General features: G+C 40.0%; 1 protein-coding gene and 1 pseudogene across 5 annotated transcripts in view; both read left to right on the forward strand.

The window, feature by feature from the left end:
- Positions 1–27,018, forward strand: part of OPHN1 (oligophrenin 1) — a 253,859-nt gene that overhangs the window by 170,762 nt on the left and 56,079 nt on the right. For all 5 annotated transcript variants that reach the window (XM_045847507.1, XM_045847511.1, XM_045847508.1 and 2 more), the window contains exons 16-18: positions 4,351–4,435; positions 10,042–10,100; positions 11,200–11,305. In XM_045847507.1, the coding sequence (XP_045703463.1) occupies positions 4,351–4,435; positions 10,042–10,100; positions 11,200–11,305 (250 nt within the window). The remainder of the gene's footprint in view (positions 1–4,350; positions 4,436–10,041; positions 10,101–11,199; positions 11,306–27,018) is intronic.
- Positions 15,636–16,383, forward strand: LOC123824241 (annotated as a pseudogene).

Genomic DNA, 27,018 nt, shown 5'->3' on the forward strand with positions numbered 1-27,018 from the left:
TAGATTTTCTATTTTGTGTGTGTGTGTGTGAATTTTGGTAGAATGTGTCTTTGGAGAAATTGGTTCATTTCATCAAGGTTGTCCAATTTATAGCCATAGAGCTCCGTATAATACCCCTTGATTTCCCTTTCAGTGTCCATGGGATCAGTAGTGAATGTCACTCTTTTATTTCTGACATTAGTCATTTGTTTCTTCTCTTTTTGTTTCTCAATTAACCCAGCTAAAGGGCTATCAATTTTCTTGATGTTTTCAAAGAACTGTCCTTTGGTTTTGTTGATTTTCTTTATTGATTTCCTGTTTTTAATTCCATGGATATCTGCTCTAATTTTTATTATTTCTTTTCTTTTGCATCCTTTGGGTTTTATTTGTTCTTTTTGTAGTTTCATAAGGTGGAAGTTTAGAGTACTGATTTTGGCTCTTCCTACTTGTCTAATATATGTATACAATGCTATATATTTCTCCTTGAGCATTGCTTTTGTTGTACCCCACAAGTTTTTATAAGTTGTATTTTTATTTTGCTTTAGTTTGAAATGTTTTAAAATTTCTCTTGTGATTTCTTTGACTGACATGTTATTTAGAAGCGTATTGTGTAATTTCCAAGTATTTTGGGAGTTTTCAGATATCTTACTGTTACTGCTTTCTAGTTTAATACATTGTAATCAGAGAACAGATTTTGCATGACTGCTATTCTTTACGTTTGTTAAGGTGTATTTTATGGCCCAGAATGTGGTCTATCTTGGTGAATGTTCCATCTGGACTTGAGATGAATGTGTATACTGCTGTGCTGGATGAAGTGGTCTATTCATGTCAATTACATCCAGCTTATTGGTGGTCCAATTCAATTCAATTATATCCTTTCTAATTTTCTGCCTGTTGAATCTGGTGTTGAAGTGCCCAGAAATAATAGCTGATTCACATCATTGCAGTTATATCAGTTTTTTTTTCTCACGTATTTTGATGCTTTGTTGTTGCTTGTATACCTGGCAAAGATTGTTGTCTTCTTAAAGAATTAATCTTTTTATGTAATGGCTTTCTTTATCCCTGATAATTTTTCTCGATCTGAAGTCTGCTTTGTTTGGAATAAATAGAGCTACTCCTGCTTTGTTTTGATTAGTGTTAGCATGGTATATCTTTCTGTTTTTTAATATTTAATCTATAAGTGTCTTTACATTTAAAGTGGATTTCTGGTAGGCAATGTACAATTGAGTCTTGATTTTTTTAATACACTCTGACACTTCTTGTCTTTTAATCAGTATATTTATATCATTGACATTTCAAATTGTTATTGTTACAGTTGGATTAAAATCTGTCATATCTTTTATTGCTTTCTATTCATTATCCTTATTCTTTGTTTCTCTTTTTGTCTTCCACTCTTTTTCTTCCTTCCCTGGATTTGAGTATTTTGTACGATTCCAGTTGTTTCTTTTGTTAGCATATCAATGATACTTTTTTTGTGAAACCTTGTTTAGCATTTTCCCATGCATTTATAACATACATTTACAACTTATCCAAGTCCTCTTTTATTTTTTAAAAGATTTTTATATATTTACTTTTAGAGACAGGGGGCAGGAGGGAGAAAGGGAGGGAGTAAAACATTGATTCAAGAGAGAAACATGGATCGGTTGCCTCTTGTATGCACCTTGACTGGAGATTCAACCTGCAACACAGGCATGTACTGACCGGGAATCAAATCAGCAACCTTTTCCTTTGTGGGACAATGCCCAACCAACTGAGCCACACCAGTCAGGGCCTGAGTCCTCTTTTAAATAACAATATATCACTACACAAGTAGTATTAGTACCTTATAGCAGAGTACGCCTAGGTCTTCTCTTTAATCCCTTATAACGTTGTTTTTATTCATTTCCCTTATCTATAAGCTATAACCACTGAATGCCTTGTTCCTATTACTTTCAACTTTTACCTGTTAGATCAATTAAGAATAAGCGAAATTCAAGGTTTTATTTACCATCATTTATTCCTCCTCTCATACTCTTCCTTTCTTTATGTAGATATGAATTACTGACCTATAGCTTCCTCTATAAAGAACTTCTTTTAATGTCTTTTGCAAGGCAGGCGTACTGGTAACAAATTTCCTCAATGTTTGTTTAAATGAGAAAGTATTTCTCCTTCACTTCTGAAAGATAATTTCACTGGGTACAGAATTCAGTCTGGTATTCTTTTCTTTTAACACTTTACATAATTCCCTCCATTCTCTTCTCGTGCGGTTTCTGAAGAGAAGTGTGATGTTATTCTTATCCTTGCTCCTCCTTTGGTAAGGTTTATTTTTTTTCTTCTTCTGGCTTCTATCAAGATTTTTTCTTTGTTTTTGATACTTAGTGTAAATATGACATGCCTAGGTGTAGATATTTCAGTATGTATTCTGCTTGGTGTTTTCTGCGCTTCCTGCATCTGTGGTTTGTTGTTTATCATCAGTTTTGGGAAATTTCTCCCTCTTTATTCCTTCTAATATTTCTGCTGTTTCCTTTCTATTTCTTCTCTTTCTGGTATTCCCATTACATGTATGCTATACCTTTTGTTATTGTCCCAGAGTTCTTGGATATTCTGTTTTTATTCATTCTTTTTTTTCTCTTTCCATTTTAATTTTGGAAGTTTCTGTTAACATTTCTTCAAGCTCACTGATTGTTTTCTCGGCTGTGTCTAGTCCATTGATGAGCATAGTGAAGGAATTCTTCATTTTTATTACCGCATTTTTTAAAAAAAGATTTTATTTATTTATTTTTAGAAGGAGAAAGAGAGGGAGAGAAACATCAGTGTGTGGTTGCCTCTTGCATGCCCCCTACTGGGGACCTGGCTCACAACCCAGGCATGTGCCCTCACTGGGAATCGAACCAGTGACCCTTTGGTACGCGGGCTGGTGCTCAGTACATTGAGCTATGCCAGCCACGGCTATTACCGTGGTTTTGATTCTAGAATTCTCTTTTGTTTTTTTCTTATAGTTTCCATCTGTCTGATTATATTATCCATCTCCTCTTTTATGTTGCCTACATTATAGACCTCAGCATAGTAATCATAGTTGTTTGAAATTCCCAGTGTGATAACTCCAACATCTCTTTCATATTCTGTCTGGTTCTGATGTTTGCTGTGTTTTCAAATTATGTGTTTTTTTTGTTTGTTTTTAGTATCTCTTGTAATTTTATGTTACAAGCCAGACATGATATAATGGGTAAAAGGAATTGAGGTAAACAGACCTTAAGTGTGATGTGTTGTTTATCTGGCTAGGGTCTAGTCTGGGTTAACTGTTTGCTGTATTTATAGGTCAGGGGCCAAACTTACCTCTGGTGCCCTTGTTTTTATTTCCCCTGTTTTCTTTGGCTTTCCCTAGAGACTTCTTAAATACTATCTGAGAAGCATAGTTATTTTAGTCATATTTCCATGTTATCATCCAGGAAGCCTGTTGATGTGGTTGGTGGTAAGGTATCAGGAGAGGGGTAGCATTCTACAGTCCTCTAATTACAGCTTAGTCTTTTAGTGAGCCTGTGCCCCTGGCCTGTGACCTTCACAAGTGCTTCTCAGTTTTGTTTTGGTTTTCCTACTTAGAAGAGACAGGAAAGGAAGCTGGTCTGTAGTTGAGAATTTCCTTTTTCCTAGATCAGTTAAGCTCTGGTAAAACCCCAGTATATTCGGGTCTGGTGAAATAGTTTCTCTGGAGGGCAGGGCTTGTGTAGAAGAATGAAATACTCTGTGCATATTATTTAAAAGGCTGCTTTTTCTCTCCTCCTCTCAGAAGCATGAGAACATGAGAGATTTTTCTCAGATCTTCGTTGTGAGAACTTGATAGGGCCCCTGGAGGTAAAACTCACCAAAGTATGGGGTCCCTTTCCCCTAGGACTAGGCACCTGTAGAACTTTTCAATCTCAAACTTGTCCACACCAAGCCTCTAGCAATTCATCAGTTACAGATCAGGCTTTCCTAACCCTCTATTTGTTTCCAAGGAGTTTTCTGCTCTTGGGCCTCTACTCTAGTGAGTTTTGATTCTCTGTATATGCCTGTCTACCTCTTCAGTTTTGGGGATAGTAGTTCACCCTACGTATGACCTCAGTCCTCTGATCTAAACCAAGTTTATTTTTTGCTTGTTATACTTCTTTTTTCTTGTTGTGTGAATGGGAGAGATGATTTCCAAGCTCCTTCCATGCCTTGCTGACATAAATCCAAGGGAATTTTGAAGACATCAAATACATTTTTTGTAAAGTTTTCATTTCTTGAAAACTGTTTAGAGTAACTATCTTTTAATTGATGCACTTTATTCTTCTTTTAAAGGGGTAAAAGGTAAGATCTTTGGAACATTAACTTTTTTTCTCCCCCCCCCCTTTATTTTTTTTTGTCAAATAGATCCTAAATGTCCAGGAGATGTTGATTTTCATAATAGTGACTGGGACATTAAGACAATCACCAGCTCCTTGAAATTCTACCTCAGGTATGCCTGATAGGACTGGGGGCCTTGCTTTTCACAGTTGATAAAATGTGTCTGTGTGGAGATTGGAGTTACTGTGGTCCCAATTTCAGGATATTGGATCAGATTGCTAAAGAAAAAGTGAGCGAAAAGGATTTCTGTTAAAGAATGTGCATTAGAAAACATTTTTTTACATCTGGGAATTTAAGCAAGGGAAGCCTCAAAATAATAGAACTGTTATTGAAAACTGACTTTTTTAGGAGAAAATTATTTTATTGATTTTATTTTTATTGAGTTTATTGGGGCAATATTGGGTACTAAAATTATAGAGGTTTCAGGTGTACAGTTCTATACCACATCATCTGTATGTTGTACTGTGTGTTCATCGCCCCAAGTCAAGTCTCCTTCCATCACCATTCATCCCTCCTTTACCTTCTTCTACCTGCCCCCACCCCACTTTCTGCCTGGTAATCACCCTACTTTTGTCTGTATGTGTTTGTGTGTGGATTTCATATCTCATGCTTTAATTGATATAATGGAAAAAAACAATAAAATGCAACCTTAAAAATATTGGAATTAAATTAAGTGACAGTGGTAGGGGAAAAAAGTTTACTTTCCAGCACATTTGGGGGATTCACAACGATGAAGATATTGTTCAGTTTATTAGCATAAATTTATATTATATAAAAGTATTTGTTACATATATATTTTCAGTTTTAAAAATATTTTACATATTTATTTTTAGAGACAGGAGAAAGGAAGGAGAGAGGGAGAGAAACACCAATGTGTGGTTACCTCTTACGCACCCCCCCACTGGGGACCTGGCCTGCAACCCAGGCATGTGCCCTGACTGGGAATCGAACCGGTGACCCTTCGGGTCACAGACTGGCACTCAATCCACTGACCCATACCAGCCAGGTGTTACATAATATTTTTAAACACATTCATTTCTTACCATTCTTTATTTTAAAAAAAAATTTATTGTTGTTCAAGTACAGTTCTCTGCCTCTTCCCCCCACCTCTCCCCCACCCCATCTATCCCCACCTTCCCCCCACCCCCATTCTATCCCGGTTGGTTTTGTCCATGTGTCATTTGTAGTTGTTCCTGAAAACCCTTCAGCCATTCTTTATATTCCATAGTATGTACCATACTTTATGTGCTAAAATCTTCTTTTCAATTATTGTACTTTTTAGTCATTAAAATAGATACTTAAGCTCTGGGAAGTATCATTAATCCAAAATAGATTGGGTTCCAGATATCGCTGTTAAATGACCTGCTGTGGTGTAATTCTAGAACGTTATATAAGCATGAATATTTTCTCTAGAAGTATTTCTCTTGCATCTGCCAAATAAAAAAGATACTGTTGTTGGAGCGTATATTCTCTGCCAGGCAGTGTTCTCCTTGCATACACTGATGACATCATTTTTTTTTTCTCATGGTGTCCCTCTAAAAGGTAGGTGGCACTAGTACTCATTTTACAGACAAGGAAATTGAAGTGCATCTCCTCCCCTATTAAGCAGTATCCAGGGTCACAGCTCACATTATTTAAATCTAAATATCTCTGTCTTGTAAGGCCATGTGTATTGGAGCCTCTTCTTCCCTTATTCCTTACCGCCAGGGACTGTGGTCTTCTTGGAATTGCTTGGGTAATTTATTAAAGATAGGGAAAAATCTACGATGCATACTTTCAAGAGACTTGTGATGATAAGAATAGTGAGTGTAAGTGACTCTGTCTGTAACCTTCTTTAAAGGAGTCACTTTTTAAAAGTTTTGTGTGGCTTAAATCACTTCACACATTACATCTTCTCCATTCATCCCTCAATAAAAGTGTGGCCCTTGTGAAAGGTGGGAAGATCGAGGCTGAAAGTGTGAGTGGGTAGCACGCCCAATAGGAGATGTTAATCCTTAAGACTTTTATTTATGGGCCTTTAATAGGCACTAGCCAGTCACCACTCTTAAGATTTCTCAAAGATATCAGTATTTTTAGAGTGGGCCTTCTCCGTGTTTTGGCTATGTAACTCATTCATTATCTGCACCATTTCCAGAAAAATACTCTAAAAACTATCCCTCCTCTCTCCTGTGTCTTTGACCTCTCTCATTCATCTGGCTCTTTCCTCCAAGCATATAAACATACTCCAGTAGTGCGCCATCTCCTTCATTCAATCCACCATTCACTAAATCATTCAGTAAGCATGTCCTGAGTGCCTACTCTAAGTCTAGCATAGTGTTAGGGTGTAGTTGTACAGCTGTGAGTAGATATGGTCACTGACCTTAAAAAGGTTATAGAACAGTGAAGGAGGCAGACAAAAGACAAATAATTATACAAATATAACAAGCTATAATAAGGGCTCTGAAAGAAAGGCATAAGGTATTGTGGAGGCAAGGAACAAGAAGACCTGATTTATTCTGCTTGTTTATTTGAATGGAGATTTGAATTATAATGGGAGGCAACTGTGGGAGGCTGCTCCAGACAAAACCGAGCATACAAAATTCTGAAGTAAGAGGGAGGAAGACTGCTTGAAGTAACTCCATGTACCTTTTTATAGGTGGAGTACAGAGTGTAGAGAGGGAGGGAGAGATATGTATAGGCCATTTCATGCCAGGCCTTATAGGACATTATAAGAATTGGGGTCTGGCCCTGCCGAGTATAGCTCAGTCAGTTGGCCATTGCTCCACAAAGCAAAAAGTCATTGATTCCATTCCTGGTCAGGGCACATGCCCTGGTTGGGGTCGGGGAGAGGCAACCAGTCAGTGTTTCTCCCTCATATTGATGTTTCTCTCCCTGTATTTCTCCCTCCCTTCCCCTCTCTCTAAAAGGAAATAAATAAAATCTTAAAGTATTGGGGTCTGGATTTATCTTAAAAGGACTGGGAATATACAGGGGTAGGCAAAAGTAGGTTTATGGTTGTGAGTGTATGAAACAGTTTATTCTTGCGTTGTTACTTATTAATTGTTGTATTATTTTCCATACCAACAACTGTAAACCTACTTTTGCCCACTCTGTATTGAAAGACTTTAAGCAGGAGATTACATGATGAGATTTGTATTTTGAAAAAACAAAAACGAAAACAAATAGAGATCATATTAGAGGGAAGCAAAATGGGTGCAGGTGGAAACCTATCAGCAGGGTATTGCTGTTAGGAAATCCAGGAAGGACATTGTGCCTCTCCTTGGATGAGGGGTAGCAGTGGGCGTTAGGAGAAATGAGTGTGGTCAAGAGAGTTAGCTCTATGATTGTCTTAACCGCTATTCTGCACACCTGAAACTAATACAAAATAATACTGAGTATAAGCTGTAGTTGAAAAAAATGTTTAATTAAAAAAAAAGAGATCTGGAGAGTAAAATTGGATATTAAGATGGGGGAGATAAAAGAATGACTTCCATGTTTCTGGCCCATACAACTAAATGATAGTCATGCATTTACTGATTTGGGAAACACAAGAAAAATACTAGATTTGAGATGACAAGTTAGGATTTGGATGTGTCGAGTTAGGATGTCTTTGAAGAAATCAGGACAGGATCTAAAATAGGCAGTTGGAACTGGGAAATATAGAGGAATGAAGCTCAGTGAAGAGTTCTGGGCTTCAGATAAAAAAAATTGAGAATCATTGACAATGCAGAAGATATTTGGAGGCAGGAGCTTAGATGCGATTGCCTAATGAAAAAGATACTTCACCCTCTTCCAAACCAAACTTCAGGATATGAAGGAATATACTCACCCTGTGTCTACTTAATCTCCCAGTTTGCTGTTTAACCGTTTGCATTCTGACTCCTAGCCTCTGCTCCATTGAAGCTGCTCTTGTCAGGGTTGCCACTGACTCCCTCAATGCCAAACACAAAGGACAATTGTCAGTCTCTACCTTATTTGACCTCTTTGTATCATTTAAAGCTGTTAGCAGCCTGTTTTGAAACTTTCTCTTGTTTTGGAGTCTGCTCTATCACTTGCTTTTGGATTTTCTCCCACCTCTTTGGCCATTTTTGGCAGTCCTACTTATTTTTGACCTTTCTATCTGCTATTTCCCAGGGCTTTCCTCTCTTTTTACTGCACTGGAAGGATAGAAAATTTAAATATCCACAGGACCCAAGACATGTTTAAAATGAGTGTGAAATAGACTACTTTCATATTAAACATATTGCATATGGAACCTTTATTTGTATAGCTATCCCTTTGTTTATATGTAAACAGCAATATTTACTTCCACAAATAACCATATGGGCCCAGTGCAGCCATATCTTTCCATTTTTTTTTCAATAGAGGCATAAAATCTGGATTTTTGGGTGAAATATCTCAATTTTTCATATTCTGGTGACTGATTCAATTCCATTTCTTTTTTTATACACTGTTCTGCACAAATAAATGTTGGAAAGTCTCATGTAGCTTTTGGCAGCCAGATAGCTCTCTCTCCTTGAGCAGAGATCTGTTCTCATGGTTTTAACCACTCTCCTAGGTTCATGATTTTTATGTCTGCTTCTCAGATCTGGAAGGTCAGTTCATCCATCTTCCTAAAAGACAGCTCCCTTCGGCTGTTCCGATGGCCTCTCTGACTTAGCATCTCCTCTTACCTCAGAATCAATTTCTGTCCTACTCAGCCACCCGAGCCATATTACTCTTTCTATCCTTACTGTCTTTCAGTAACTCCCCTAATCTCTTCTTTCTGTCCCTAATGCCACAATTTTTATTTAGGCCTTTAATATCTCTCACCTGGATTACTGTAGTAATAACCGTTGCAGACAGTATAACATAGTGATTCAGAGCGCGGACTCGAGGCAGACTGCCTGGTTTTGCACTTACTGGCTGTGTGGTCTTGGATGAATTACTTAACTTGTATGAACCCCAGTTTCCTCATCTATAAAATGGAGATATTAAGAATATCTACTTTATAAGGTTGTCATGAGGATTATATGAGTTAAATGGATGTAAATCACTTAGAACAGTGAAGAGTTTGTTATTGTTTTTAGTGGATCCCTTTCTTTTTTTGAGCCACCCACCACCTCTCTTTATATTATCGTCACACTTGTTCCACTGCATTGCAGATTTTGTATCTGGCATTGTGGTCAGTTAGACTATGACCTCCTTGGAGGTTTGGACTACATCAAATTTACCTCTGGATTCCCAATATTGCCACAATGCTATACACAAATGCCATAGGTGCTAAGTTATTATTATCATTATCATCATCATTATTATTATTATTTTTACTAAATAAACCCATTTGAGCCTCAGTTTCCTCCTCTATTTGATGGGGATTTGTGTAACTGCTAGGCCACACGGGATCACTGGAAGGATCAAATGGGAGGATAGATGTGAAAGCAACTAAGCCACTATCAAACTGGAAAGACTTCACAGTAGCACTCGGAGGGGGTCCACTTGGAATTCGCAGGATTGCTGTGCCTGTCTTCATTTGGGGGAAGGAATTGGAGAGCTTGCTGAAGGCCTCAGCCCATACTTTTGCAGGGCTTCTGTTGAATTACTAGCAAATACGATTCCTCAAAGTTTCAGGTGCAGAGAGGACGGTATGTAGTCACACCAAACTGGGGCTCAGTAACCTCAGCCTTGATACCACAGAACTGAGAATTTGAGGTCGGCTACTCCCTTTCCAAAGGAACTTACCGTCTTCATTAATTTCAGGAATCTTTCTGAACCCGTCATGACCTATAGACTACATAAAGAGCTGGTGTCTGCTGCCAGTAAGTATTGATGTTACCAGTTACTCGTGTTGTCCTGGCTTCTTAATATCTACAGCAGTAAGCCTACAGAACTGCTTGAGGGAAAGTAATTGAGGGGAAAAACACATACACACAGATTTTATTCACTGCCAAATGAAAGTATTCGTGCTTGCTGTCTCACTCAGGCATTGTACAGTTTTTCATAAGTCATCGTTAGTTGAGTGGTTTGGAGGGAACTAGCTACCTTGAGGGATGTGACAGGTGTGAGGACTTGAGTGATTGATTGCACCTCTTCCATTTGTGGAAGAACATTGGCTCACAAGGCCAGGGGCCAGCGCAATGGTTGCTGTTTCGGGTTGTTTCCAGCACTTTGCTGTTTCCAATGCTTTTCAATTGAGTTGTGAATCAATAGTCCTAATCTGTTTGTTGCTAGGGTTACCTTTTCTGGATGTTAACACTGCAGGTGAGGGTGGAGAGGTGCATGGGAAATAAGGCATAAAGAATCATCTGAAAAGTTGGCAGTAGAAGAAGCATTAAATTTTTTTTGGCCGAGGCCCCTGTATAAGCATTTCTACTTACTTTGATGTGACCCTTCTCCCACCTTGTGCCTGTGTGCTGTACAGGGAAGAGAGTCAGGGGACTTGTCCTCATAATAACTCTTTGTTGAGACAAGATACCTATGACCTTTGAGCCCTGTTAGCAATTTTCTTAGGAACCCAGAGGCAGGAGCCACACCTGCCAGTAACACAAGGATGGTGGGTGGGCAAGGGTTTCCATCTGGAAATTTACATGTGGAACATTAGGAGCAACCTGCTATACCCCGAATTCTGAATGCCCCTGAGACAGTCTTGTCCTCTCTTCTCATCTTCCTCCTCTCTTCTAATTCCTTTGTTTTTCTAGGTCTGTTTCCTTCTCTCTCTCCCCCCCCCGTGTTTCAGTGTCTTGTGTCTTCGTATATTTTTGTCATTGTGTTTCTGTGCCTATTTATCTCTCTCTCTCTTTTCATCTCTATAACACTCTCTTGTCTCTTGTTTATCTGTGTGTGTGTGTGTGTGTGTGTGTGTGTGTTTGCTTGATCCAATTGGCCAGAAGGCAAAACTGTGTCTCTCTTCTCTCTCAGAGTCTGACAACCTGGATTATCGACTGGGAGCGATTCACTCCTTGGTATATAAGCTACCAGAAAAGAACCGGGAGATGCTGGAACTTCTTATAAGACACTTGGTCAAGTAAGTAACTTCTGGGGCTTCAGGCAGAGTTCCCATTAGAGGACTGGCCCACAGGGTAGCTCTGCAAAACAAACTGCTTGTCATCTCTTAAGTCCTAGCCATCAATTGCTTCATCCTGGGCGTGCTGCATGCTCTGTAAGGAAGGTGATTTTGCCTGTACCCGTGTCTATATCCTCCCAGAGTCGTTGAGCATCTCATTTGAGGGGTTGTCTCAGTTGGGGGGCAACTCCAGGTAGACTGAGCTGAACAGAGGCCTTGTTCTCAGATAAATGTGGTTTCAAATTCCAACTCTACCACTTATTTACCTGGAAAATGTTAGGCAAACCTCTCTCACACTCTGTTTGGTCATCTGTAAAATGTGGAGAATATTGATCACTGTGCAACAGGACTGCAGTGTGGATGTGAAGGACACAGGTAAACTGCATGGTGCATAGGTGGTCTTCAAGAAATGGGAGTCATTGTTCAGCTTATGGTTGACTCCTTGCTTGAGTGTGGCAGGCCTGGACAGACAGCAGCATTCCGCAGAGTAGGCCTGCTGATGGGGTCTAAGTTGGGTAGGTGTAAGGGGTGCATGTGCCCGACTGTGGTGCTTCCTGGCCAGAGGGCTCAATAACGTGAATGAAGATGAATTTACTCGACTCATAAAGGCAGCCAGCTGCTGCCTCTCTGGAAGCAGTATGGTGCCACAGAGAGCACTTGATCCAAGAATCAACAAACCTGGATCCCAGTTTCAAGGCCATTCTTGGTATCATAAAAAGTTAAGAAATGAGACAATAAGCTTAGAAAAAAATGTATGCATTTAAGTGTATGTAAGAAAATAAAGCTATCCACACACTTACAAAAAATGCTGTGATGATATGCTTTAACCTCATTTGGAAAGGATCTCCAATACCGAGAATTCAGGCCATTGGTGAAGGTGAGGATGCAGGCCAGGTGGCCCTCTGGGCCTCCCTCCGTGATAAATGCTGCTCACTCTGCCTCACTGGGCCTTGGGCTCCCTGTGATATAATGAGATATCTCTGAGATCTGATCCGGCTCTGACATTCTTCATTTTTGATGAGTATGATAGACACTAATGTTGATAAATAGGCAGAACTGACAGTAAATATAAAACCATCCGGTTTTTATATTTATTGCCAACGTTTGCAGTTTGGGCAAATAGAGACTATTAAGAGACATTTTCTTTTGAAAAAGTTGTTGGTGATAATCTCAGGAAAAGCACAAAATTCAGCACATGAGCCATTTGCGTGTTAATTTGAAGTTGCCCTGGGGGAAACAGACTTTGTGTTCAAGTTGCAGCTGTAGCACTAATTGGCTGTGTGACCTTAAGAAAGTTCCACCTCCTCCCTGGGCCTCACTTTGTTCATCTATACCATGAGGGAACTGGACTAGTTAAATCTTGAGAGGTTCTTCCAGTTCTGATTTTCAAAGAGTATGAATACATGACAGGAGGCAAGGATTTGGTCGGGGACTCTTCTGTTAGCAGTAGGTGAGCATCACCTTCCTCCATCTACCCAAGGGCTTGGCTACCTGCCCGGCTTTAAGGATCTTGGTCCCTAAAATCCCTAGAGCAAAATGAACGACAGACAACATAAACATACAAGACACAGAAATAGAAAGACAGATAACCTGAAATAGATGAAAAACTGCTCAAATTCACTTATAATAAGACAAAAATGAAATTAAACCTCAACCATCTATTGGTAAATGATGAGGCTTGATCCCATTCTCTGTTGCTGAGACTTTGGGACACCAGGCGCTCTAATACATTGTCAGTATTAATGAATGAATTAATTGATTAATTCCCCTCTAGAGGAGGGGAATTTGGCAATATGTAACAAATCTGCATATTGTTAACCCTTTGACTCAGCAATTCCACTTCTAGGCCTCTACTTTGCAGACACATCCACAAGTGAAAAAACAACGTATGCACAAGGTCCATCATTGTGGCACGATTTTTAATAGCAAAAGATTGCAAACAACATAGATGTTTGATAATAAGGGAGTAGTTGAGTAAGTAATGGCATATTCAGATGGTGTGGTATTACACAGTCATAGCAAAGAATGGGAAAAATCTATTGACTTTGTTTTTGTAGTGATTTCCAGGATGCATTGCAAATTTCCAGCATGTAAAACAGACAAAAAACAACAACAACAACAGCCCAAGGTGTAAAGCAGGGCATGTAATATGCTATCTTTCTTGTAAGAAAAAAGACAGAAATGAGAATATATAAGAATATAAACACAAGCTGGTGTAGCTCAGTGGATTGAGCGCGGGCCTGCAAACCGAAGGGTTGCCGGTTCTATGCCCTAGTCAGGGCACATGCCTTCTCTCCCTCTTTCTCCTTCCCTTCCCCTCTAAATAAATAATTAAATAAAAAATTAAAAAAATATATAAACACATATTTTCTTTCTGTGTCAAATGAAGCACAGTAAGATGAATAAATTGATGACTCAAACTCCTAACATATTTAACAGATGACCCAGCAATTCTGCTCCTACTAAGGGTAAATGAAAACATATGCCCCCACAAAAACTGGTGCACAAATATTCATAGTAGCATTATTCTTAGTTGTTTAAAGGTGAAAAACAACCCAGATGACCATCAAGTGATGAATGGAGACATAAAAAATGTGGTATAAACACAGAGTGGAACATTATTCAGCCATGAAAAGAAATAAAGCACTGATATATGGCTAAACCTTCAAAACATTATGCTAAGTGAAAGAAGCCAGACTTAGAAGACCACATATTATGTGATTCCATTCACACAAAGTGTCCACAGTAGACAAACCTACGAAGACAGAAAATAGATCAGTGGTTGCCTCAGGCTGGGATGTGGGGACATGGGAAGAAATGGGGACCAATACCAATGCTTATGAGTTGTTTTTGTTTTTTTTTTTTTTGAGTGGTGAAAATATGCTAGAATTAGTGGTGATGTTTACACAAATCTGTGAATATACAAAAAACATTGAATTATACCTTTTCCCTGTTAAAATGGTGAATCGTATGGTATGTGAAATAGATCTCAATAAAGCTGTTATGACAGCAAATCAATAAAACTGGTTACTAAGGGGGGCAGGTGGTAGAGTGAAGTGGGTCTGGAATGAGAGCTCGATTTCTCTAAGTCCACCTCCTTCTGTGCATTTGACTTTTCAGCCATATTGATGTTTCACAGAACCAAAAAGTAAAATCTAATCAAAAGTAAAACATTACGAACCCTAAAATTGAACACACAAGGCAAACAAATCTAAATATTCATCAAATTGATAATATAGAGACAGAGAAGAGTTATTTCAACTTACTTATTAACACAGTTCTCTGACTCATTTTTAATGAGATATATTCTAAAACAGAACTGTAAGAAATTGTAAGCATCTACCAGTACATTTATTAGTACTATAATATTATTGTTATAATTTGAAACTATTTAATGTGTGTGTGTGTATATATGTATATATATATATATATATATATATATATCTCACGAGAATAAAGCAAAGAAGTAACTAAATTAATATTATCAGATGCCAAGATATATGGTATAAGAAAAAGAGGTAAAAATACAAATTGTAAGATGTAAAGGAAAAAATTCTATAATGGTAAGTTGTATACAAACTCCCAATTTTAAAACAAAGCAACAAAAACTGTGAATCAGTCCTGAAGTGATTCTACCCCAAAAAGCAAGATAATGGGTACACATAATGCCCTGATCTTTGTTTATAAATAACATTCCCTTTTCAAAAGGACCAAGACTTTTTAGAGAAATGGCTGAGGTCAGCTCTGGGGCAATGAAAATACAGGGAGAGCCTTGGATAATGTGTGCCTTTGTAAGCAAAGGACAGCTGAAGAACTAATAAGCGCATCATATCACAAGAACACAGGAATCTACTTGAAAATGCTGGCATTGATTATATCTGGGGGCATTCTGAATATCAAAAATAGTAAATATTATATGTGATCATAAACTTTCAACAAATAAAAATTTATGGGGAGTAGGTGGAATGAAGAAAGCTTTTTATTAGCCCTGGCAAATGTGCCTTAGTGGACTGAGCACTGGCCTGTGGACCAAAAGGTCATTGGTTCGATTCCCAGTCAGGGCACATGCCTGGGTTGCAGGCCAGATCCCCAGTAGGGGGCACACAAGAGGCAACCGATTGCACATTATGTTTCTTTCTCCCTCCTTTCCCTATCTCTAAAAATAAGTAACTGAAATCTTTAAAACAAAAAGCTCTTTATTAAAGAAGAATGAAAGCTAATAAATATGGAAGGAATGATAGAATTAGAAAAACTATTGCTTTGCAACCTCAGTGTCCTAGCTCTTTTAGGAATGGATCGAAACCACTGGGTAAAAGATTGTTGAGGAACAAGATATTCACATAGTTTTAATGTATCACCCACAGACTACTTACTAACTACAAATGGAAAAGTGTATCTTTACAGTGAAGCTATCTGAAAATCATTTTAATGAACTGATCAAAGTTAGCATTGCTGAGCTGCCATCTTGAGTCCCCAAGTGTGTGCAAGCTTATTGTCATCTGGTCTGCCCCAGACCCCCTGAGCACCAACCATAGTCCCCTGTGAGGCCCTGCTTCCTCTCCAACAAGATGAAAGAAACTCACCAAACTGCAGGCACAAGCGCATTGGTGGGAAAGGGGCTGCTCGTATTTGTAGAAAAAGGAAGGTGGTTCACAGAACAGCTGCAGCAGATGATAAAAAAAAATCCAGTTCTCCTTAAAGAAAGTAGGGGTAAACAATGTCTCTGGTATTGAAGATGTACATATGTTACAGACCAAGGAAGAGTTACCCGCTTTAACAACCCTACAGTTCAGGCCTCTGGCAGTGAACACTGTCAGCATTACTGCCGTGCTGACACATAGTGGCTGATGGAAGTGCTGCCCAGCGCCCTAAACCAGCTTGGTGCAGACAGTCGGACTAGTTGAAGGGCACTGGTTGAGGCTCTGCCCAAACAATCCATGCATGGAAAAGCACCGCTTGCTACCAGAGAAGAGGACGGGGATGAAGTTCCGGATCTTGTGGGCAATTTTGATGAGGTTTCCAAGAAAGAAGCAAACTGACTTGAGTCAGTTTCCTTTTTAAAAGGTTTTATTTATTTATTTTTAAAGAGGGGAAGTGAGGGAGAGAAACACCCGTGTGTGGTTGCCTTTTGTGTGCCCCCTACTGGGGATGTGGCCTGCAACTCAGGCATGTGCCCTGACTGGGAATCAAACCTACGACTCTTTCATTCACAGGCTGGTACACAACCCACTGAGCCACACCAGCCAGGACAAATACTGAGATTTTTTTTGTGTGATTACGTTTTGTAATATATTTAATATGTGACCCAAGACAACTCTTCTTCTTCCAGTGTGGCCCAGAGATGCCAAAAGGTTGGACATCCCTGTTGGCTTTGTGAGCTCTATGGACTCTGTCACAAGTACTCAGTTCTCCTTTTGCAGTAGAAAAGCAGCCATTGTTAATATGTGAATGAATGGACATAGTTGTGCTCCAGTAAGACTGTATTTACACAAGCAGTTGGAAGGTTGGATTTGGCCTAAGAGTTGTAGTTCGGTGACTTCCTTATCTATAAAAGTAGTTCTTTTGTGGGTATCAGAATCACTTGGAGGGCTAATAAACAATGCAGATGCCAAAGCTTCAGGCAATATAGGATAGCCTCTATATTTTTAGTGTGTTCCCAATCTCTAGGTTTTCCACCCATGCCTTTCTTTTTTTCTTGTAATTTTTGAGTTAAAGAAAATAAGCCCTGGCTGGCGTAGCTCAATGGATTGAGCGCAGGCTGCAAACCAAAGTGTTGCAGGTTCGATTCCCAATCGGGGTACATACCTGGGTTGCAGGCCATGACCCCCAGCAACCACACATTGATGTTTCTCTCTCTCTCTCTCCCTCCATTCTCTCTCTAAAAATAAGTAAATAAAATCTTAAAAAAAAAAGAAAATAGGTCATTGGTGTTTTAAAGTTTACCATAGTTGGATCAAAAGGCATGCTCTTGTTCTGGTTCTGTTTTTTTTTTTCTATTTGTGTTTTGGGTGGGGGGTGTTTTTTTGTTTGTTTTTTGCTGTGTAGAGTGGGGAAGGCAAGCATACTTAAGAGATGGTTTTGTGCTCTCCCAACAGTATGTTCATAATGTGTGACTGTCTTTTCTCTTCATTATTTTCAAGAGAAAGACTTAGATTCAATGAAAGGCAAAGTGGGCAGTCCCTTTATGTTACCTAAAAATCACATTTTACAGATGAGGGAACATATATGAATGGATGGAAAAAGAGGCCCAAAGTCACACAACACATTAGTGATGGCACCAGTCTTGATGAATCTATTTAGTTGTTATTGTTTATTAAGGTATAATTGACAAAAATTATTTATATATACAATGTGAAAGAATCACCACAATAAAGCTAGGTGATATCTCTATCACCTCACTTGGGTACCACTTTCTTTCTCTCTCTAATTTTGTGAACACTTCACATGTACCCTCTCAGTAAATTTTGAGTATACAATCCAGTATTGTTAACTGTACTCACATCACTGTACATTAGATCTCCAGAACACACTCCACTTACATAGCTGAAACTTTGTACTTCTTGAAATCTCTGTATTTTTCCCTCCTCCTCAGCCCCTGGCAACCACCATTGTACCCTGTACTTCTGAGAGTTAGACTATTTTAGATTCCACATGTTAGTGAAATCATGCAGTATTTGTCTTTCTGTGTCTTCCTTATTTTATTTAACATAATTTCCTCCCGAGTCATCCACTTTATTGCAAATGGCAGGGTTTTCTTCTATTTTAAGGCTGGTTAATGTTTCACTGTGTCTATATATTTATCCATTTATCCATCTGTAGATATTTAGCTTGTTTCCATATCTTGGCTATTGGGAATAATGCTGCAATAAGTATAGGTGTACAGATATCTTTTCGAGATGCAGATTTCATTTGCTTTGGATATATATCCATAAGTGGAATTGCTGGATCGTAAGGTAGTGCTAGCTATAGGCATTATAATTTATGACCCCTGACCTAAACCATTTAATCAAAATCATTTTTTCCTAAACTGGAGGTTTTTACAACCTCCACCTGATACCCATTCCTTTGTTTTAAATGTGTACATTTAAGACGTTATATTCATTTTCTGTTGTTCATATGGACAAAAGAATTTAAGATTTCTTTGCTGTCAAATCATATTGCAAGGTCCTCTCTAATTCACTACTCAATTGCTTTGTTTGATTTCATTCATCTTATTAAACCACACTTTGGTGTGGTTTTGGAGTGACTTAAGCCTCTTAATAGTATTCAGAATGTTATCTGAATAGACATTTCTCCAGAGAGGACATACAGATGGACAGTAGACATATGAAAAGATGTTCAACATCACTACTCATCAGAGAAATGCAAATTAAAACCACAATGAGATATCACCTCACTCCTGTCAGAGTGGCTACCATCAAAGAGTCAACAAACAGCAAGTGCTGGTGAGGATTTGAGAAAAGGGAACCCTTTTGTACTGTTGGTGGGAATGCAGATGGGTGCAGCTAGTATGGAAAACAATATGGGCTTTCCTCAAAAAATTAGAAATGGAATTGCCTTATGACCCAGCAATCCCACTCCAGGGAATATACCTGAAGAAATGCAAAACACTAATCCAAAAGAAATATGGACCTCTATGATTATTGCAGCATTATTTACAATAGCCAAGATTTGGAAGCAAACCAAGTGCCCATCAATAGATGAGTGCATAAAAAATCAGTGGTACATTTACACAATAGACTATTACTTAGCCAAGAATGAAATCTTACCATTTATGACAGCATGGATAGATGTGGAGGGTGTTATGGTCAGTGAAATAATTCAGTCAGAGAAAGACAAATACCATATGATTTCACTTATAAGTGGAATCTAAAGAACAAAATAAACAAACAAGATAGAAACAGACTCATACATACAGAGGGAACTGGTGGTTGCCAGAGGGGAGGAGGTTGGGGCACTGGGTGAAAGAGATGAAGGAATTAAGAAGTGCAATTTTGTGTTACAAAATTGTGACAGGGAAGTAAATAAAGCATAGGAAAGATAGTCTATAATATTGTGATAACTATGTGTGGTGCCAGGTGGAGTATTGGAATTATCAAGGGGAACACTGTATAGAGTATATCAGGTCTGTCCAGAAGGTATCCAGTCATGTACTATGAAAAATGGAGACATTTATCGAAGAATGTTCAAGAAACACTGTATATGGACAATGATGCCTCAGTGCCCTTCAGAGTAGGCACCTAGGTACCTCACGCAGCTCTCCCAATTGCCATCAGCTGCCCTGTTGTATTTTCCTGAATCTCATCAATGGTCAGAAATCTTTTCCCTTTCAAAGATGATTCTGGGTTTGGGGAAAAGCCAGAAGTTGCAGGGCACCAAATTTGGCTGTAGTAGGACTGAGTCACCTGGGTGATTGGACATTTCACAAAAACCTCTGCATAAGATGTGATGCATGAGTGGGCACATTGTCATGATGAAGCTGCCAATCACCAGTTGCCCATAGCTGCAGCATTCTGAATCATCCAAATAGTTTCCACAGAGGAATGTTCAAGCTTAATGCAAAATTTGATGCAGAGTCATTGCTCTACTCAGACAATTTAAATGCAATGACCACACAATACATGTGCTCAGTCAATGACGTCTACCATGCCCCACTGACTAGTACAGTGAAGTTGTCATTGTTCATGTATGCATGCATGAACAATGACAGCCCATTCTCCTTGGCTGCCAGGTTACATCTGTGTCACACAAACCATTTTCCTTGTATTAACAATGGCTGGGCTATTTCTGAACAGATGGTACATAATAGTCCAAGCACTAAGCTGTATACCCAAAACCAATACTTAATTTCGGAAAGAAAAATTAAGGTAAAAAAAGAATGAGTAATAAAAAGAAAGATATCAAATGCAAAGAAATCTCCTCAAAGAAGAGGATACCTTCCAAATCTCATAAGAAGGGAAAAGTAACTGTCTTAAGACATATGCAAGGAACCTCCCTCAGAGAAATAGAAGGTGAGTAGAATTTACAGGGGTCCCTATAGGGGCTTCAGTTCCATGAGAGGAACTAGACAAGCAGGCACTGGGATGTGATGGAAGAATGTAAGACTTGGAGCTCCACACATGTGGGTTTGTATCCCTGTGATGCCATGTATTCATAAACCCTTTGACTTGGATGAAGTGCTTTATCCTCCACCATAGACATAGGCTTCCGAGATAAAATACTCCACCACTTGCAGTTGTGAGAATTAAATGAGCTCTGACACATTCAGCTAAAGGCAGTTACTTTCAAAGCTCCCAAAAGGAGAAGAGGGTTCACATCTGCTGGAGGCTGTTGTTAGTTTAACCATTCTGGATCCTTCGGTGACATTCATGGACCTCCTTTTAAAATGTGACATCTGAAACAATTCTGTCAGTAAACAACAAGGGTTAATTTCAGAATTATTTAAACTTTTGAAAGGGACATACCGACAACTCAGAAACACCAAAGGCTGGTGAATGGTTGCTGTTCATTATCATCTGAATAGTGCACAGACTTGGACACAAGTTTAATGGACTTCATTAGGATTTGTCGAAATATTCTGTCCCTGTCAATTATCCACTTAGTGACAGGAGCCTGCTCATTAATTGGGTCATTCCTACAGGGACTTTGAAATGGGTGGGTTTCTAAAACAAATCTTATTTTTCAACTGCAGTTGATGTTCAGTGATATTTTGCATTAGTTTCAGATGTACAGCATAGTGGTTAGACAATCATATACTTTACAGACCGATCCCCACAATATTTCCAGTCCTCACGTGGCACCATACATAGTTGTTACAGTATTATTGACTACATTCCCTATACTGTACTGTACATCCCTGTGACTGTTGTGCGACTGCCAATCTCTGATTCTTAATCCCTTTACCTCTTTCACTCGGTCCTCTGCCCCCAAACCCTATGGCAACCATCGATTTGTTCTCTGCAATTATGAGTCTGTTTCAATTTGCTTGGTTCATTTATTTTGCTATTTAGATTTCACATATAAGTAAGACCATAGTATTTGTTTTTCTTTCACTGTTTTACTTAGCATATCACCCTTTTGCTCCAACCATGCTCTCACACAGTTAAGATTTTATTCTTTCTTATGGTTGAGTAGTATTTCATTGTATATATATACCACCACTCGTACGTCATCCACTCATCTATTGCTGGGTACTTGGGTTGCTTCCAAATCTTGGCTATTGTAAATAATGCTGCTATGAACATAGGGGTGCATATATACTTTCGAATTAGTTTGATTTCTAGTTTCATACTCTTATGGTCAGAGAAGGTGACTGATATGATTTCAGCCTCTTAAATTGTTGAGACTTGTTTTGCAGCCATAGAATGGTCTATTCTGGAAAATGTTCATTGTGCAGTTGAAAACAATGTATATTCTGTTATTTGTGGTGTAATGCTCTTAAAATAGCAATTAAATCTACCTGGTCTAAAGTGTCATTTAAGTCTGCTGTTTTTTTGTTTATTTTCTATGTGAAAGATCTGTCCGTTGATGTCAGTGGGGTATTAAAATCCTGTACTATGACTGTACTACTGTCGCTCTCTTCCTTTTCGTCCATCAAGATTTGCTTTACATACTTAAGTGCTCCTATGTTGTGTGGATAAATGTTTACAAGGGTTATATCCTCTCATAGGATGGGTCCCTTTATTATTATGTAATGTCCTTCTTTGTCTCTTAGGTTTTTTTTACATTTTGTATTTTATTTTATTTTTATATATTTTATTGATTATGCTATTACAGTTGTCCCATTTCCCCCCTTCATTCCCCTCCACCCTGCACACCCTCTCCCACCCACATTCCTCCCTTTAGTTCATGTCCATGTGTCATAAGTTCTTTAGCTTCTATATTTCCCATACTATTCTTACCCTCCCTCTGTTTATTTTCTATTTACGATCTATGCTACTTATTCTCTGTACCTTTTACCCCCTCTCCTCCTCCCACTTCCCTGTTGCTAACCCTCCATGTGATCTCCATTTCTGTGGTTCTGTTCCTGTTCTAGTTGTTTGCTTAGTTTCTTTTTGTTTTTGTTTTAGGTGTGGTTGTTAATAATTGTGAGTTTGCTGTCATTCTACTATACATTTTTTTATCTTCTTTGTCTTAGCTAAGTCCCTTTAGCATTTCATAAAATAAGGGTTTGGTGATGATGAACTCCTTTAACTTGACCTTATCTGAGAAGCACTTTATCTGACCTTCCATTCTAAATGAAAGCTTTGCTGGATAGAGTCATCTTGGATGTAGGTTCTTGCCTTTCATGACTTGGAATACTTCTTTCCAGCCCCTTCTTGCCTGTAAGGTCTCTTTTGAGAAATCAGCTGACAGTCTGATGGGAACTCCTTTGTAGGTTACTGTCTCCTTGTTTCTTGCTGCTTCTAGGATTTTCTCCTTCATTTTTACCTTGGCTAATGTAATTATGATGTACCTTGGTGTGTTTCTTCTTGGGTCCAGCTTCTTTGGGACTCTCTGAGCTTCCTGGACTTCCTGGAAGTCTTTCCTTTGCCAGAATGGGGAAATTCTCCTTTATTATTTGTTCAAGTACGTTTTCAATCTGTTGCTCTTCCTCTTTCCCTTCTGGTTCCCCTATAATTCAGATGTTGGAATGTTTAAAGATGTCCTGGAGGTTCCTAAGATTCTCCTCATTTTTTTGAATTCTTATTTCTCCATTCTTTCCTGTTAGGTTGTTTCTTTCTTCCTTCTGGCCCACTCTATTGTTTTGAGTCCCAGTTTCCTTCCCATCACTATTGGTTCCCGGTGCATTTTCCTTCATTTCTTTTATGGTAACCTGCATTTGTTCATCTAATTTGCGACCAAAATCAACCAATTCTGTTAGCATCCTGATCACCAGTGCTTTGAACTGTGCATCTCTTGGTTGCTTAAAAAAACTGGTTGTGGAGCTTTCAATTCTGTTTGAGCCATCTCCCCCCCTCCCCCTTTGGTCTGGCCATGCCTGTTACATATGAGGGGCGGAGCCTTAGGTGTTCACTAGGGCGGGGCACCCCAATCACTGGGTTGTGGCATTGTATGTGGGGGCAGGGTCCGAGAGAGAACAATGGCACCTGCTCTGCTCTCTGTGGGACCTCAGTCCCTTCCGCTGCTTCCCCCTAGCAAACTGGGCCTCTCTGGTGCCAATTCCCATGTGGGTGGGCTTGTGCACTCAGTGGGACTTTCCAAGGACCTCTCCTGCAAGGCTGGAAGTCTCTCCCGGCGCCTCAACTGCCACAGGTGTTTTCAGTCAGTGTCCTGAGGCTCTCTATTTCCCAGCATTGTGATCCTGGGCTGCGCAAAGTGCTTTGCCTCACAATCGCCGCCTCGCTGGGTCTGCCAGCTGCCACTTGCGCGCCCCGGATGTCTTACCTGCCCGGTCCCAACGCTCTCTGCTCTCTGTGCTGCGTGCGATCCGCGCCCGGCTGCCTGACTCCACACCTCCTACCATTCTGGATGAATGTGTCTATTTTAAAATGTGTTTTTGGTTGTCCGACTTCCATTCAGATCAATTTTCTGTCAGTTCTGGTTGTTATTCTGTTTCTAAATTGTTATTGTTGTCTCTATCTTGGTTGTGTGAAGAGGCACGGTGTGTCTACCTATGCCTCCATCTTGGCCGGAAGTCCCATGTGTCATAAGTTCTTTAGCTTCTACTTTTCCCATACTATTCTTGCCCTCCCCCTGTCTATTTTCTACCTACCATCCGTGCTACTTATTATCTGTACCTTTTCTCCCTCTTTCTTCCTCCCACTCCCCTGTTGATAACCTTCCATGTGATCTCCATTTCTGTGGTTCTGTTCCTGTTCTAGTTGTTTGCTTAGTTTGTCATAGCCTTTCTTTTAAAGTCTTTTTCATCTGATATATAACTATTGGTACCCCCATTCTTTTTTGTTTTCATTGCCATCTTATTCTTTATAACTGTGTTTCTCTGTGTTTTTCTTTTTCTTCTTAAAGAAGGCCCTTTAACATCTCTTGTAATACTGGTTTGGGGGTCATGGACCCCTTTATCCTTTTTCTTGTCTGGGAAGCTCTTTTATTTACCTTCGACTTTAAATGACAGTATTGCTTTTGGTAGACTAGTCTTGGTAGAGTAGTCCTTGCTTTTCATCACTTCAAATACTTAATGTCAGTCCCTTCTGGAATGAAATGTTTCTGTTGAGAAACCAGCTGACAATCTCATTGGAGCTCCCTTGAGGTAACTATCTTACTGTTGCTGCTTTTGGGATTCTCTTTGTTTTTATTCTTTGCTGTTCTCATTGTGATGTGTCTTTTTCCCAGCCTCCTTGGGTTCATTTTGGGAATGTCTGTGCTTCCTGGATTTGTGAGCCTTTTTTTTTTTTTTTACCAGGTTAGGGCAATATTCAGTCATTATTTCTTCAAATAGCTTCTCAATCCCTTTTCCTCTCTTTTCTTCTTCTAGCAACCCCATGATGTGGATGTTTTTGTGCTTGATATTGTGCCAGGGGTTCTTTAAACTGTCCTTAGTTTTTCATATTCTTTTTTCTTTTGATGTTCTTTTTCATGCCGTTGAGCATCCTTATAACCATTGTTTGCAACTCTGTGTCTGGTAGTTTTCTTGCCTCCATTTCATTCACTTCTTTCTTTGGAGATTTCTCCTGTTCTTTTGGTTGTGGCACGTTTCTTTGATTCCCCATTTTGGCTTCCTCTCTGTATTCAGTAGATCTGCTGTGTCTTCCAGGATTAGTATTGTGGCCTCATTTAGGAGGTGTCCTGTGGGCCCAATTGCTCAACCTACTTGCTCACCTGAGCTGGTTTCTTGTGTGGGTTATATGAGCCCTCCTGTTGTAGTTGAGTCCTGGTTGCTCTTTGCCTGTCCTGAGGTTGACCCTCAGTCTGGCTGACTGTGAGGATTGATCGTTGAGCCCAGTGTGCCAGTTGCTGGGCAGACCCTGACTCCAGAAACAGATTTTATCCCAGCATGGTCTAGTGCAACCGTTTCCAACCTATTTTGCACCGGGGACAGGTTTTTTGGAACAGAGTTTTTACATGGATGTGGGGGTGGGGTGGGAGTGGGGAGGAGGCAAAAGGCAGAGCTCAGGTGGTAATGCGAGCAAAGATCTACTGACTTGTCCAGTGCTCACCTCCTGCTGTATGGCCTGGTGCCTAACAGGACACAGACCAGTGCTGGTCTGTGGTCCAGGGGTTGGGAAACCCTGGTTTAGTGACTGGTTAGTCCTCCCTTTGGATGTGCCGCTTGTACAGCTTATCACGTCTTACTGTATTGTGGTCTGAAACCAGCCACTGGGTATATTGATTCTGGAGACTCTTGAGGGGGAATCTGGTGCAGGTCAATGTCAGATCCTTCTTGTTAGGAGCCACTCTTAACTAGCTGTTTGTGCCGGTGCTGGGTGTATGTGTGAGTGCCCAGTTGTGTACTGAGGGCCATCTGCGAACAGTACCAGGCCTGGGGCATGTCAGCAAAAGTCACACAGCACCTCAAATCCTTCATCTACCTGCCAGCTGTCCATTAACCTCAGCCCTGAAGTAGCCTCATGTGGTACATAATTTGTATGGGGTAGGTTATCAGTGAGTCACCACATAAGAGCAAGTGGTGTTCATCAGTTTAGTACAGACTCAGAATGCATCAGTGCTGGGTCTGAGGCCATTCACAAATTCTCATACTGAGGTCAGCCACCACCTACTTGGGTCCTGTCGACCTCTGTGGTGGAATGAGATCTAAGGGAGTCATTAGGGTCGAGCCAGTAGAGTTCAGAGTGGGCAACCACAGATTAACACAAGCCTGTGGAGGGAGGGCTCTGCACAGGAAGATGGCCCTTGCCCTAAAACCACACAACTCAGCCTCTCCCTGTGTATCTCGGGCACAGCCCCTGCTCCCTGAGCTCATCTGTAATTCCTCAAGATTTTTAAAGGACTGCATCACAGGCTGAGGCAGGCTGTCGCTGGTAGAGCCCACAGCTGTGTGTGACCTGGGCATAGGGCAAGGCCTCTGGGAGTCATCAGGATGGGGCTAAAGTAGCTCCTCAGACTAATGCCCCATAGGCCAGTGGTCAACCCAGAAATAATGGTATCCATGGGCGATGTGGGAGAGGGACTCAACACATGGACTTTGGTGGCTATCCCTCCAGCCCTCTCCTTGAAGCCACACAACTGAGTCTCAGCCTGTATGATGCTGGCAACTTCACCAGAGTTTATGGTGAGTGCCAGTTAGTGAAGTTTTCTGTGCTGTCCCTTTTAGTGGATGCCTGGGTTTCCAGCATCCTGTGTCACCCAAACCGATTTAGTCCCTGCTGATTTTCACAGGCAGATGTCATGTGGGCCCCTCTTCTCTTTGCTGGTGCTCCAGACTGGGGAGCCTGGAGTAGAGGTGGGACCCTTCGTTTCTCAGAGGGGACTTCTGCAGCTGAGATATCCCTTTGGATCCTCAACTACCACACATGGATGAAGGGCTAGTCCATTTTGCGTTTCCACCCCTCCTACTGGTTTCTTTCTGGTCTTCTGTACATCCTTAACCTTACAACTTCTGTTCAGCCAGTCTTCAAAGGGTTATACAGGTTGATTATTCTGTGATTTAGTTGTCATTTGGATGTGGTCATGGGAGGTTAGTGCAACTTCTACTTACTCTGCCAATTGGATCTCTCTTGATCTGGATGGGTTTTCAAAATTAGTGTTTGTTATGG

The sequence above is a fragment of the Phyllostomus hastatus genome, unplaced genomic scaffold, assembly GCF_019186645.2.
Source record: "Phyllostomus hastatus isolate PE091 unplaced genomic scaffold, TTU_PhHast_1.1 phas_contig_551, whole genome shotgun sequence".
In the NCBI taxonomy this organism is placed as follows: Eukaryota; Metazoa; Chordata; class Mammalia; order Chiroptera; family Phyllostomidae; genus Phyllostomus; species Phyllostomus hastatus.